The sequence below is a fragment of the Drosophila eugracilis genome, unplaced genomic scaffold, assembly GCF_018153835.1.
Source record: "Drosophila eugracilis isolate 14026-0451.02 unplaced genomic scaffold, ASM1815383v1 contig_1414, whole genome shotgun sequence".
NCBI classification, from domain to species: Eukaryota; Metazoa; Arthropoda; class Insecta; order Diptera; family Drosophilidae; genus Drosophila; species Drosophila eugracilis.
Window position 1 is genome coordinate 58771 of NW_024572220.1, and position 12748 is coordinate 71518.

Consider the following 12748-nt stretch of genomic DNA (forward strand, 5'->3'; position numbering starts at 1 on the left):
TGATCATTTTTGTGATAACTTAAACTGTTTTCGGCTAATACAAATTTTAAATAAGTCATTCATTACATTTCTATAATGCGCATATTTCAACCGTTCAGCATTCATGTAGAACATTGTATACAGAAGTGTACAGAATATAAATATTTATATATGTAAATTAATGAAATTTAATTTAAAAGTATGAGCTTTCTGTTAAGCCAGAATATCCTCCTACTGTTACGTCCAGAAAAAAGGTAAATATGACGGGAAATCCAAAATATGCCAGCACTGATTTTGACATGTAGTATATTTCAATCGCTTTGGTATGTTTGAACAAACCGCGAACGGTCACAACGGCTAAATACACTGATATCGGAAGTCGAGTCTCCCTCTTCCTCTTCGATAAACCCAATATTTTGCAATAAAAGAAATTAGTGTTTAAAAGTAAACCTAGCTAACACTAATCAAAAAAAAAAAAAATCAAGGCGTTCGTTTGTAACGGTGCAAACGTAAAGTGTTACGCGGACGTTATAATTCGGTCGCACCCATTGATTGTTGTCGTCGCTGTCGCTGTTGTTGTGCTGGTGTTGTTGTGTTTTCAAGTTCCGTTCTGTGTATCTGTGTTCAGTTCACCAATCCAATCGCAAACGGCCAACTGATGAGTCTCAATTGTTTTCATTAACGCAACGAGAGTCGCAAGGCCCCTCCCTCCCCCTACCTACTGGCCTACCCCCAAATCCTTCCTCATCACCTTCGCGCCCCCGTTGTGCCTCGCACCGCCCCGCCCAGTTTCCAGTTTAGACCGCTGCAAACGCCCTATTTTTTACCCTCCTCACACCAACTACAATGGCCAGCAACAGTTTTGGAGGCGTGGCAGGCGTTAATGGGGATCTATGGCGCGAATGCGTTGCCTGGCTAACCAGGTGCAAGGTCATCCCACCCGATCACAAGGCCGCCCAGGCCGATGCTGAAATCAGAATCCTAGCTATGACGCTGCGCGACGGTGTGCTACTGTGCAACCTGGTCATCCACCTGGATCCAAGCAGCATGGATCCGCGGGAGTTCAATCGCAAGCCACAAATGGCACAGGTAATCCTATATAATTTAGAAAGTAATATTAAATCTACTTACAATGTACTTTAAATAAAGATAAACTATCTTAAATGCTAAATTTGTATATTAGCTCTGTTTTAACATTCGTATGCCTGTTACACGGTAAAAGATATTTTTTTTAAATATTATTATATAACAATATAATGTAAAAAATGTAAAACGATAACGATTAATATTAATATATATATTATTCTAAATAAATAGATATATAGATTTTATTAGCATTAGATAGAGCTGTTATCTGGGTAGAAAATATTAATAAAAACCGATTCTCTTTTTCTTTTTAATTTTCTATGATTACTCTATTTTGACAATAGAAATATATTTTCTGTTTGAAATTTTTCAAAAACAAAGATTTTTCAAATTAAAGATTGAATTTCTTAAACCTTTTATGTTGATTTATATTATCTGTAATGAAAGATGTTCGAGCACTTAGTTTGTAGCAAACAAAATAGAATTAAACATTTCTAAGTTCTGTTATTGTAACTTGCAACTTCCAAAATTCCTTATATTAATCTTTATTCCTTACCATTTGCAGTTCCTGTGCAGCAAGAACATAAAGCTGTTCTTGGACGTTTGCCACAATAATTTTGGTATTCGGGACGCTGATCTCTTCGAGCCCACGATGCTATACGATCTGACGAACTTCCACCGTGTCCTCATCACACTCTCCAAGCTATCACAGTGCCGAAAGGTGCAGCAATTGCATCCGGATCTTATGTAAATATTCCAAAACTTAGGCGTAAGAACATTATCGCCAGTTGCAATATGTGGGTTTCGACCAGAAGGGGTTTTAAATTAAAAGGGTCTATTGACTCCTTTCGTAGAGATTGGTTTGTTTTGGTCTCAGTATTCAGATTTGTATAAGATTCAAGCAGATCTAAGCAACTGGTGGTTAAGGAAAGTCAGATTATTCCAGCAGAAAACTCAAAAAATATAATTTAAATCAGAAAGAAAAGCTGATTAAAATAGCAAGAAATTTAATAAAATAATACTGACTCATGTACATTTTCGAAATACCTGCACGGAATGTTGAAATTTCTTCAAGGCACAACGATTTTCAAAAATAACAACAAATTAATCATTTCATTCAGTTTACAAACGCATTTGGATTTCAGTGAGCCTAATCGGAATTTTTACAAAGATGCATTGTTTCGACACGTAATAAGCATTATTAATGAATTAAAAAATTGAAAATAAATTAATATATATTAATTAAGATTATCTTCCTAAACATTACCAACTAATAGATTTGTTAACCCCTTTTCAGTGGCTTCAACCTGCAGCTATCGCCCAGCGAACGTTCCCATTCGGACGAGGATATCTACAAGGATCTGCATTCCACGTGAGTAGTCAATTGTGGTCGGGGAATCTCTTATGTCCATACTGTCCTATATTAACCATGGTGCGTGTTCTCCCGCTTGATCCGCTGTCATTGAGCAAAACGAGATGTGCCTGCATTTCCTGCTCCAGCATTTGCAAAACACACCATGTCCCATGTCCCATGTCCCATGTCACCCCCTGTCCCACTCGATCCAAACCAATGTGACCCGAACCGATCTCATTATGCGCTCACATTTATACTTCCCGGGCCCAAGTCTATAAGCCCTTGTCTGGCTGCTTATCGAGCACATAGGAAAAAATATACCTAAAAGCAAAAATTCTATCTTTAAAAAGAAACTTTTCTGGCATTTAAAAATCTTTTAAAATTGTGATAAAATCTTAAAAAGAAAACTGTATTGTCGAAAGTAAAAAAATGTTTTTAAAAGTTAAAAACTTTGTAACTTGGTTAAAAAACTATCTAAAACTGTGGTTTTATAATAATATTAAAAATATATTTTTTAAAGTCCACCTTTTAAGCACCATTTAAAGTGATTTTTAATCACCAAAATGTTTTAAATTTCGAAAAAAAAAAATAAGAATTAATATAAATTAACGATATATATTCTTTGATATCCCGATAACTATCATTATTTTTCTCCGTGCAAGACGAAGAAGTAGTTGACCCAAGCAAAATCTCTGTGTCCAGCTTTATCTAACACACACTCTTTCTTTCTCTCTGTCTCCTATCTCTGTCTAACACACTAACTTTATATGACTATATATATATTCGATGTGTGCGTGTTTGAATGTGCGTGCGTGTGTGTTGCTTTATCGTTCGGCTAAATGCATTGGGGATTCCCCTTCAGCGATCTAAACATGCGAAAGGCCAGCAGCATCGATGCTTCCGCCTCTTCGTCAGCGGAATACTACGATAGAACCTCGCAAAGCGGGTCGCTGGACGAGAACAGCGACATCACCATCGAAAATGGAACCGAGGACATAGATGACTACATCGAGGATTCGCTGTCCAATATGTGCGATTCGACAATCGATAACGATTTGGATGATGCGGGTGTGGAAACTCCCCTGCTAACCGATTGTCAGGGCAGCAATTTGCGTGCCCTCTCCTTTGATCTCACCCTGGATGTGGTTAGCTCAACAATGGACAATGCCTCCAATGCTGTTACACCCACACCAGAATCATATGCCCGGCAATCGGAATCACCATTGATTGCCATAGCACCAAGTATCCCGTCTGTTGCTGCAGAACCACCAATGGGTCGTCTGGTGTCCACCTCTTCCTCTTCGTCATCACTTTTGGTTAGCGAAAGCCAGCGATTGCAGAAGGCAGCCGCTGCTGTCTACAATTATCGATCCTCTATGGCGTCCACGGAGCATGAATATGCCTACATCTACAGCGAGGACGATGAGAAGGTCTACGAGGACCTGTGCTATGTCACCTTCCAGGCGAAAGCCAAACCCGAGGTGTGCTGTCCAACATATTAACTGTCTATGTGTCCATGCGGGGTGGGATCGAGCTAAGAGTTAAAACCGTAGGAACAGAATGTAATCTGATATCTAATATGATAATCCTAGTAACTTAACTCTCTTTTAAGATTACCTTCTTTTCCTAAGATTTTGTCCAAGAAATCAGCCCACCCCAGTGTATCGTCATGTGTAAAAGCCTCTTCTTCCCCTTACCCACTTCTTCCTTCTGTTCCTGATCCTTGATCCTTCTACGAATGCTTGATACCCTTAGATTATCCTCCATGTAGGCTTAAGATATCGTCCCTTGCACAATAATCACTGCTTGTCTTGCTTGCCGCTTGTGCTTCGTCACCTACTGTGCTCCCATCACTCTAACGCCACAAAACTAACCAAAAACCACTAACCCGGACGCGCACCACCATCAACAAGACCCACATCCTTCGTGATTAGAGACATCATATCACAGAGATAGATACATTCCTCCCCATTCTACTTCTAAGGCTGACGTTTTCTTGAAGGCCGTTCCAATATAGGATTGCAACGGTGGGTTATCGACCCTCACAGTTGACACCAATCCAAGGCCACGCCAAACATAGCCACCGGAAGTACTTCCCAACTGTCTCTTTACTTATTTACATAACTACTGTATACTTTCTGAGCATTGCGAAAAGTGGTTCGGTACAGTCATCGTAGCGAGGTGGTAAACCCATGTATCGATCCATAACCGAAAGCCTTTGACTGTCAAACCCATGGTGATGTGAGGCGATAAGGAACATACAGCCGATTGAAAGCCATATCCCATTAACAACATGTTCCACTATCTTTGTCTGTCCGATGGCAAAACGTTATGGTTTCCCTAATGATATTGTTTTATATACCATTGGGCTTTCCAGATTTGTTTTCTATTTATAGTATCTTAATAATTTAGTTCATTTAATATATTAGTTTTATAGTGCTGAAAGCTTTGCTAGATGTCCTGCAAATTACCAAGTTAGAGGAACTTTAAATAGTTTACAGATTCTTAGTTAGGATTGCATAAGGTCCATTAAGTTTAAAAACTTTTTGTTAATTTTCATACATTTTGTATTTGGTTTGCTTCCTGTTTATCAAGTGTTTACATACATTCATTTTATTAATGTATTCAGTTTTTCGTTATCATTTAACGTGTTTTGTGTCTATCTACTATATATCTATACAGCGCTAGCGGTTCGCTGTTCTCGCCTTGATTTTTCTTTTTTTGTTTTCTGTTAGAAATACAGTTGAGATGTGAGTGATTTGAGCGCCGACCAGGGTTTTATCAATGTGGAGCAACAGTGCTAGGATCTATTGCCGCGGATTAAATTCGGCACTAGATTCTCGAGCTCCTGTTGCTGCACTTCTTATATCTAATGTTTACATGCTTTTTATAATGTATTCAGTTTTTTAGTTATCATTTAACGTGTTTAGTGTCTATCTAAATCTATATACAGCGCTAGCGGTTCGCTGCTCTCGCCTTGATTTTTTTTTTTTTGTGATTTTAAAAATACGTTTGAGATGGAGCTACACACTTAGGAACTAAACAGTTGACCGAAGAATCATCTAACGGTTGGCTGATGAACTAAACGCTCAGCTACAGCTTTCGTCATCGCTGGTCTCATCTTCAGTTGTGCTTGGTGTACAGTTACCGTAGTTCATTTTGACGGCAAGGTCCAGCAGTGGCTTGAAATTTATTTCTGGCTTAAACTCCTTCAATATATTACCCACTACGGAGAGTAGAGTGCTCATGTGTTTCTCCATTCGCTGTTCGTAGTAACGACGGTGTCTATAAAAGGAAAAATATTCAGTTAATAGGATTTATAGTTACTAAAAAGACGGTTGAATTCAGTTGTTAGTTTGATTTAAAGCGAATAAGCTAAAGTAAAGTCTTATCCTAAAACCCTCACCTGTAATACTTTTCTTTCTCGGAGAGCCTCTTTAAGTTGATTTTCCTGGACCGTCGATGCGGCATGCCCTGCTTGCCCCTGTGCTCAATTACTGGAGCACTATTAAAGCCGCTAAATTGATTATTAGATAAGGATACCTCCCCGCCAACCATCACTGGACCGCACTCAATCTCTTGATAGGTGCCATCGCTCATCTGAAGCAAACCACCATCATCGTCGTCGTCACTGCTTGATTCTTTCATTGCAGCCTCGGCCATCAGTCTGTCTAGCTCATCGTTGTTGCTCTGGACGTTGTTAGTTTCATTATTGTTGTTTTGTTCGCTATTGTCCATTTCACTATCGTTTTCACCTTCACCTTCAGCTTCGGCCTCGCCTCCGCCATCCTTGGGGGGCGAGCGTTCGCCAAAGTTATGATCATTGAGTACGCCTACCATCAGTGGGGAAAGTTGAGCCTGATCACAGGAATAAACATTAGCTATTGTCAGGTTATTAGCCGGCGTCTCAACATTTGGTTCCTTGAGCGCGTATGAATGCAGATCTGTAGTCTTTTGATTCATAAACGAATGGATTATACCAAAGAACTCCCACTCCTTGGCTAACTTATCAATGGTCTCCTGGTCCAGAGTATCACTCTTCACAGTGGTCTTTAGCACTCGGTAGCGTTGTACCATGGAATACCATTGCTTGCGAAGTGCTAACTCGTTGAAATCGCCAATCTTGTTCGATTCCTTTAATCTCCTGTGGGTTTAAAATAAGTTAATTAATTGCGATTAGAAGAGATACTTCTTTAGAAGTAGGTAATAATAAAAGGAAAAAAATCGTAGTACGTGTATTCACTTATTTTTAAAATAGCAAGGAGTTTTTTAAGGAGTCTTGATGAGTTAAATAGTTCTTGAAGGTGTGTTTTAAGGAAAAAGTTCTTATTTCTATTCCGTTACTGGACCAAAATCTAATTCGATTTTTTCTTTTTAACCTATAATGTGCACGTCGTTTTAAATTTTGGAAGTTTTAAGGTATACGTTTTATAAATTTGTCACAAGTTTATTTGTAAAGAGGGATTCTAATAGTAATTTTTTGATCAACAAGCAACAAGCTAATCCCATGCCTTTTCTTAACCTAATACCTAAAACCGAATCCACGTTGTTTTATGTTTTTGATATTCTAGTACATAGGGAATATAAATAGTTTTCAAGTTATGTACTAACTAAACTAAATCGCTAAATCATGTTTTGGAAACCCCCGAAATTTCCGCGTGGAATAAAAAAAATGCATTTCATTTTCTCACTCACTTCCATGGCTCCAGGTGCTTGGGTGAGAACCGGGAAAATACATCTTCGGACGCAATACGCTTCTCTACCAATATATGTTTCTCTTCATTGGACCCTGCAATAAGTTGCAATTGCAAAATTACCAAAAATTTAATTCGAGCAACAACAAAAATTGCATTAGTTTTGTTTAGTTTAAGCAGCGAACACGTGCAGTTGTTGTTACTTACATTTCTTCGAGCCACTCTTGGCATAGCTATGGTGTTCCATTATTGCCGGTTTGTTGGAAGAGGCAATTTGGCAAAGAAGTTGGAGTCCAATTTGAAAATGTTGGGAGAAAAATTAAATTCCCAAAAAACACGCACAGCTCGACTTTTTATTTGCTCTTGCACAGATGTTCTGAATTTCGAAGCAGCCCTGATAGTACTGTGCAACTACGGCTGTTCACGTGCGATAGTTACACGCAACAGCAGGCTGTTAGTTAACAGTGATTAATATCGCTTATCGGGTTATCGCTCCTCATCAAATTTAAATGTTTAGCGCGTTAGGTAGAAACTCTAAAAATAAAAATTATGTTATTTCGTTTAATTTTATTTGCTAAGAAATTTTATATTTTAACCATATGATTATTGTTGTTATTTGTTTGAGTTGCGATAAACAATATAAATAAATTTTTAGAATATTAGTATTCAAATACGTTATAGAGTTTATTTTATGAGTATAGCTTATCGGGTTATTGGTTATTAAGTAAATATATTAAAAAAGTATAGAGCTAAAAAATTATTATTATTATTATGCATATTCTTGGGGTCTAGTTAGATAATTTTAATATTTTGTTTTATATGGTTTTTTAATAGCAACCCCCATTAATTCATCCATAAATACCCTTACTATTTTCTTTAATTTATTTTTATATGATTTATATTTATTTTGTCATTTATTTCCGTTTTCGTTTAGTACCACCGACAATATTGCATGCAATGGAACCGGTTACGACCACACCAACACAAAAGAAGAGGAGGTGTACCAAGATCTGTGCGCCCTCCATAGGACGAGTAGAAGCCAGGTAGAATTTGCCAAAATGCCTGACCGTTGCATGAGACACTGCGGTGGCCCAATATCTTGGCCAGAATCTTGTCCTTACTAATACCTGGATCTCCTTCATCTTTCCCCCATTTAGACCGCCTCGTCGACGAGCTTTGAGCAGCGTGACTATGTCATCCGGGAGCTAATCGACACGGAGTCCAACTATCTGGACGTGCTAACTGCTTTAAAGACCAAGTTTATGGGTCCCCTAGAGCGCCATCTCAACCAGGACGAGCTCCGTCTTATATTCCCGCGCATCAGAGTGAGTTCATCCCCTTTTACTTGACTTCCCAAAATTAAATCGTACTATTTATATCTTTTAGGAGTTGGCCGATATCCATACAAGGTTCCTGGACAAACTGCGGGAATCACTACAGCCCAATGCCAAAATGAAGATGGCACAGGTGTTCCTCGATTTCCGTGAACCCTTCCTCATCTACGGCGAATACTGCTCATCTCTCCTGGGCGCCATTGACTATCTGGCAGATGTGTGCAAGAAGAATCAGATTATTGATCAGCTAGTGCAGAAATGCGAACGGGATTACAATGTGGGTAAACTGCAGCTACGGGACATCCTCTCAGTGCCAATGCAGCGCATCCTTAAGTATCATCTGCTGTTGGACAAGCTAGTAAAGGAGACATCTCCGCTGCACGACGATTACCGATCCTTGGAGCGGGCCAAGGAGGCAATGATCGATGTGTCGCAATATATCAACGAGGTGAAACGGGATTCCGATCATTTGGTTATCATACAAAAGGTGAAAGACAGCATATTTGACCTCCATTTGCTGCAGAATGGAAATGGCAGCGATCTTCTACAATATGGTCGCCTGCTCCTCGACGGCGAATTGCATATCAAAGCGCACGAGGATCAAAAGACCAAGCTCCGCTATGCCTTTGTCTTTGATAAGATCCTAATTATGGTGAAGGCAATGCACATCAAGACGGGCGATATGCAGTACACCTATCGTGATTCCCACAATCTGGCTGATTATCGCGTGGAGCAAAGTCATACGCGACGAACTCTTGGAAGAGATACGCGCTTCAAGTACCAGCTTTTACTGGCTCGCAAGTCAGGCAAGACCGCCTTTACTTTGTACCTCAAATCAGAGCACGAGCGGGATAAGTGGCGCAAAGCCCTCACCGAGGCAATGTAAGTAGAGTCGGACTCAAAGTTTAAACTTGATACTGATTTTGTTGGTTTATATATTCAGGGAAAGTCTCGAACCGCCTGGCTGCCGAAGTACCGACCATAAAATGGAAATCTACACATTTGATGCCCCGACCACGTGCCGTCATTGCTCCAAGTTCCTCAAGGGTCGCATCCACCAGGGCTATCGTTGCAAGGTGTGTCAGATTAGTGTGCACAAGGGCTGTATATCGTCGACGGGACGTTGTAAACAGAATCCGGTTAGTGTACCCCCACCCGTTTGTGATCGACAGTTGTCCGAATTCAATTGGTTTGCCGGCAATATGGATCGAGAGACGGCGGCCCATCGGCTGGAGAACCGCCGCAATGGCACATATCTGCTGCGAGTTCGTCCGCAGGGCCCATCGACAGCTCACGAGACGATGTATGCCCTTAGCCTAAAGTGAGTACAATTTAGTTTAGTCTTTTATATACTTCTTCTTCTTCATTTAAAACTTTGTATTTCTGTCTGTAGAACCGATGATCATATCATCAAGCATATGAAAATCAACCAGGAAAACTCTGGTGATTCCATTCTCTATTGCCTGTCCTCGCGGAGGCATTTCAAGACCATCGTCGAACTAGTTTCCTATTATGAACGCAACGATCTGGGCGAGAACTTTGCTGGGTACGTAAAATCTAAATAGATATACCACTAGGTATATTAATGGACCATTGTTTTCTCTATTGCAGACTCAATCAGTCACTGCAATGGCCCTATAAGGAAGTGATTGCCACCGCTCTGTATGATTACGAGCCAAAGGCTGGCAGTAATCAGCTGCAATTGCGCACGGATTGCCAGGTGCTGGTCATCGGAAAGGATGGCGACAGCAAGGGCTGGTGGCGTGGAAAGATCGGTGACACCGTAAGCTTATTGGAGTTTCCAATTTAGATAGATTTTTAACAAAGCAAATCCTTTTCAGGTTGGCTACTTCCCCAAGGAGTACGTCCAGGAGCAGAAACTGGCCAGCGAAGAGCTTTGATATTACAATTACGAGGTATACTTTGCACCCAAGGCCATTACGCCCACGCCGGCAGCCATTGCTGAATCACCAGGAGCTGGAACTGGAACTGGAGGAGCTGTAGCCGCAACTGGAGCCATTCAAGGTGACCCCATCGAAGGGGCCGTGGCCAGCATCAACAGCCACAGCAACAACAACTGCAGCTAGATCGTACCCTAGTTAAATATATATATATTATACATATATATATATGTTAAGATTCAAATTGTTTTTATTTGTGATTAAGCACTTTTTGTAATTTTATGGATTTTGTGTCCAACTTTTTATCATTTTTTTTTCGTCGTCTGATCGAAACTTTTGTGCCAATCACTGAAAAATTACAAAATCTATATCGTATGTTTGTAATCCACCAATGTTCGTTTGAAAATGTTTACTTTAAATTGTTTTAAATTATATATTGCAAATATATATATCTGTACATGTATATGCTTACATTTTTAAGAAAGCTTAGCTTAAGTTTTATTTTTTTGCGTGTGCCTGTGTTGTTTTTTCTAAACTTCTTTTTTTTCTTTTTGTTTTTAAAAAATGTAATTGTCCCACGTCGAGTGAGGGTTGTGCGAATGGAAGAGAATATATATATTTATATATATATATATGAATGTCCTGTGCGGCATTTCCATACAAACGAAGCTTTAAAAACTTATATTCATATTATATTGTACTGCTAGAAGATATTTAACCCTAGTTGAAACGCAAATGTTAACATTACGAAAGCAACGCAGCCACAAAATGTTCGAACAGAGAATAAGAATAACTACGATGATGTAACGATGTAACGACGATAAGGAAGTAAAAGCTTTAGTAATAACGTTAACCGTCATATATACAACAAGATCAACACTTTAGGCCAGCCAATTTATATAGATATCGATAATTAACTATAATGTACCTATTTATATATATATATATATATATATATATATATATATACATATATATAGCCAACGAATAACTTGCGAAATAATTATTGTTCACTGCGAAAATCAGATGAATCAAAGAAGTAGTTAGAAAACTCAACGAAGTTCTTAAACCAAACAAAAATATATAGATTATAATTCCGCAAAATATCAGTCATGCTCCCATCAACACTTTAAACTTTTATTTCAAATCAGATTTTGGAATTCATAGTATTATTTAATTGCTTAATTTCTAACAATCTTTTATGATAAGTAGGGCAAAAATCCAGTCAATCAAAATGCAGCATCAACCAAATCGGTTTATAAGCAATTAAATCTTAACTTAAATGGTAACCAATTACAATTTTCTATTAAGAGTACAACAAAATCTACAATTTATTGTTAAAATTCAATTAATATTATCATTGGAATTAATCAAAAATGAAGATAAAAATGGGAGTACGTCTGCATGGAGTGAAAATTCTGAAACTATGGCAAATCCAACACAAAACTGATTGCTATATTAATTGATACTTTTCCAAGTTAAAGCACAATCAAATGCAAATTAAGATCACAATAAATAAATATTTAATGTTCTTCTTTTCCGCACAAAGCACTGCAACAACAATAGACACAAAAGATAAAAAATATACTATATTATCATATCAAATTGCTAAGCTAGAAAGTCGGTTTCAGACTCATTCTTCAATGTGTGTTTTTGAGTATGGATGGTTTCATATATATATATATATATTTGAGGTATTGTGATCTTAACTTCATGCCAAAATCGAAACGTTAACAATTCCGTAAGCTGCATTTATCACTAAATAGCCTATCTATCTATCTATCTGTATTTTTTCCAGTGCTCTCTAGCTGTCTCTTTCTCTGTTATTTTCCTATTTTTTTTCGGCAGCTCCAAAATTATGGTTAAGTCAATGTTGTTCTATGGACTAATCGCGGGTCTTTGTGTATGTTTATAAATTTGCATATTGTCGCATCCAGTTTTATGCCAATGTATGAAAAATGTTTTGTGGTTTTATAAAATAAATAAATAAAACGATTAGGAAATCGCTGAAACCCCACAAAAGGCGCGCTAATAAACGACTTTTGTGAAAGTTTTGTTGTTCAATTGAAATCAATTTAAAGAGTCTATTATTTTCCTATGCTATAATGGGGCATATAAACTATAGTATATTTCGTTGTAATATTATATTTATTTTTCATTTATCATATACACATTTTTTTTATTGCACAATCTTGGGTTTTCTCAATTTGTTCTTTACACCTAGAAAGTGATTTTCAAAGCTATAAAATTTTCGTTTTGTATAAATATTTTGCCTGATTTTATATGTCATATCAAGTTTTACATATTTTGAGTCTTTATGAATTCCAAAACCAATTCAATATTTAATTTATTTTTGCAAATAGAAGCAAATACTAAGCAAAATTATTGTATTTTCTCAAA

At 38.0% G+C, this 12748-nt stretch overlaps 2 protein-coding genes across 4 annotated transcripts; one reads left to right on the forward strand and one right to left on the reverse strand.

Annotated features, from left to right (window-relative positions):
* Positions 1 to 332: 332 nt before the first annotated feature.
* On the forward strand, positions 333 to 10811 carry LOC108103767 (protein vav). Of its 3 annotated transcripts, XM_017209392.2 has the most exons (11): positions 333 to 1068; positions 1631 to 1812; positions 2363 to 2437; positions 3282 to 3902; positions 8048 to 8156; positions 8271 to 8438; positions 8500 to 9329; positions 9391 to 9768; positions 9841 to 9993; positions 10059 to 10230; positions 10289 to 10811. In XM_017209392.2, exons 1-11 carry the CDS (start codon positions 826 to 828, stop codon positions 10346 to 10348), a joined length of 2991 nt encoding a protein of 996 aa, XP_017064881.1. In that variant the 5' UTR covers positions 333 to 825; the 3' UTR covers positions 10349 to 10811. The 3 variants fall into 3 exon arrangements, with proteins under 3 accessions (XP_017064881.1, XP_017064879.1, XP_017064880.1); XM_017209390.2 differs by lacking the exon at positions 8048 to 8156 and having other exon boundaries at positions 3282 to 3900; XM_017209391.2 differs by lacking the exon at positions 3282 to 3902.
* Positions 4969 to 7508, reverse strand: LOC108103768. The gene is made up of 4 exons (XM_017209393.2): positions 7321 to 7508; positions 7115 to 7208; positions 5826 to 6563; positions 4969 to 5704 (listed from the first exon to the last, which is right to left on the reverse strand). The coding sequence occupies exons 1-4, from the start codon at positions 7358 to 7360 to the stop codon at positions 5509 to 5511; spliced, it is 1068 nt and encodes a 355-aa protein (XP_017064882.1). The 5' UTR covers positions 7361 to 7508; the 3' UTR covers positions 4969 to 5508.
* Positions 10812 to 12748: the final 1937 nt, after the last annotated feature.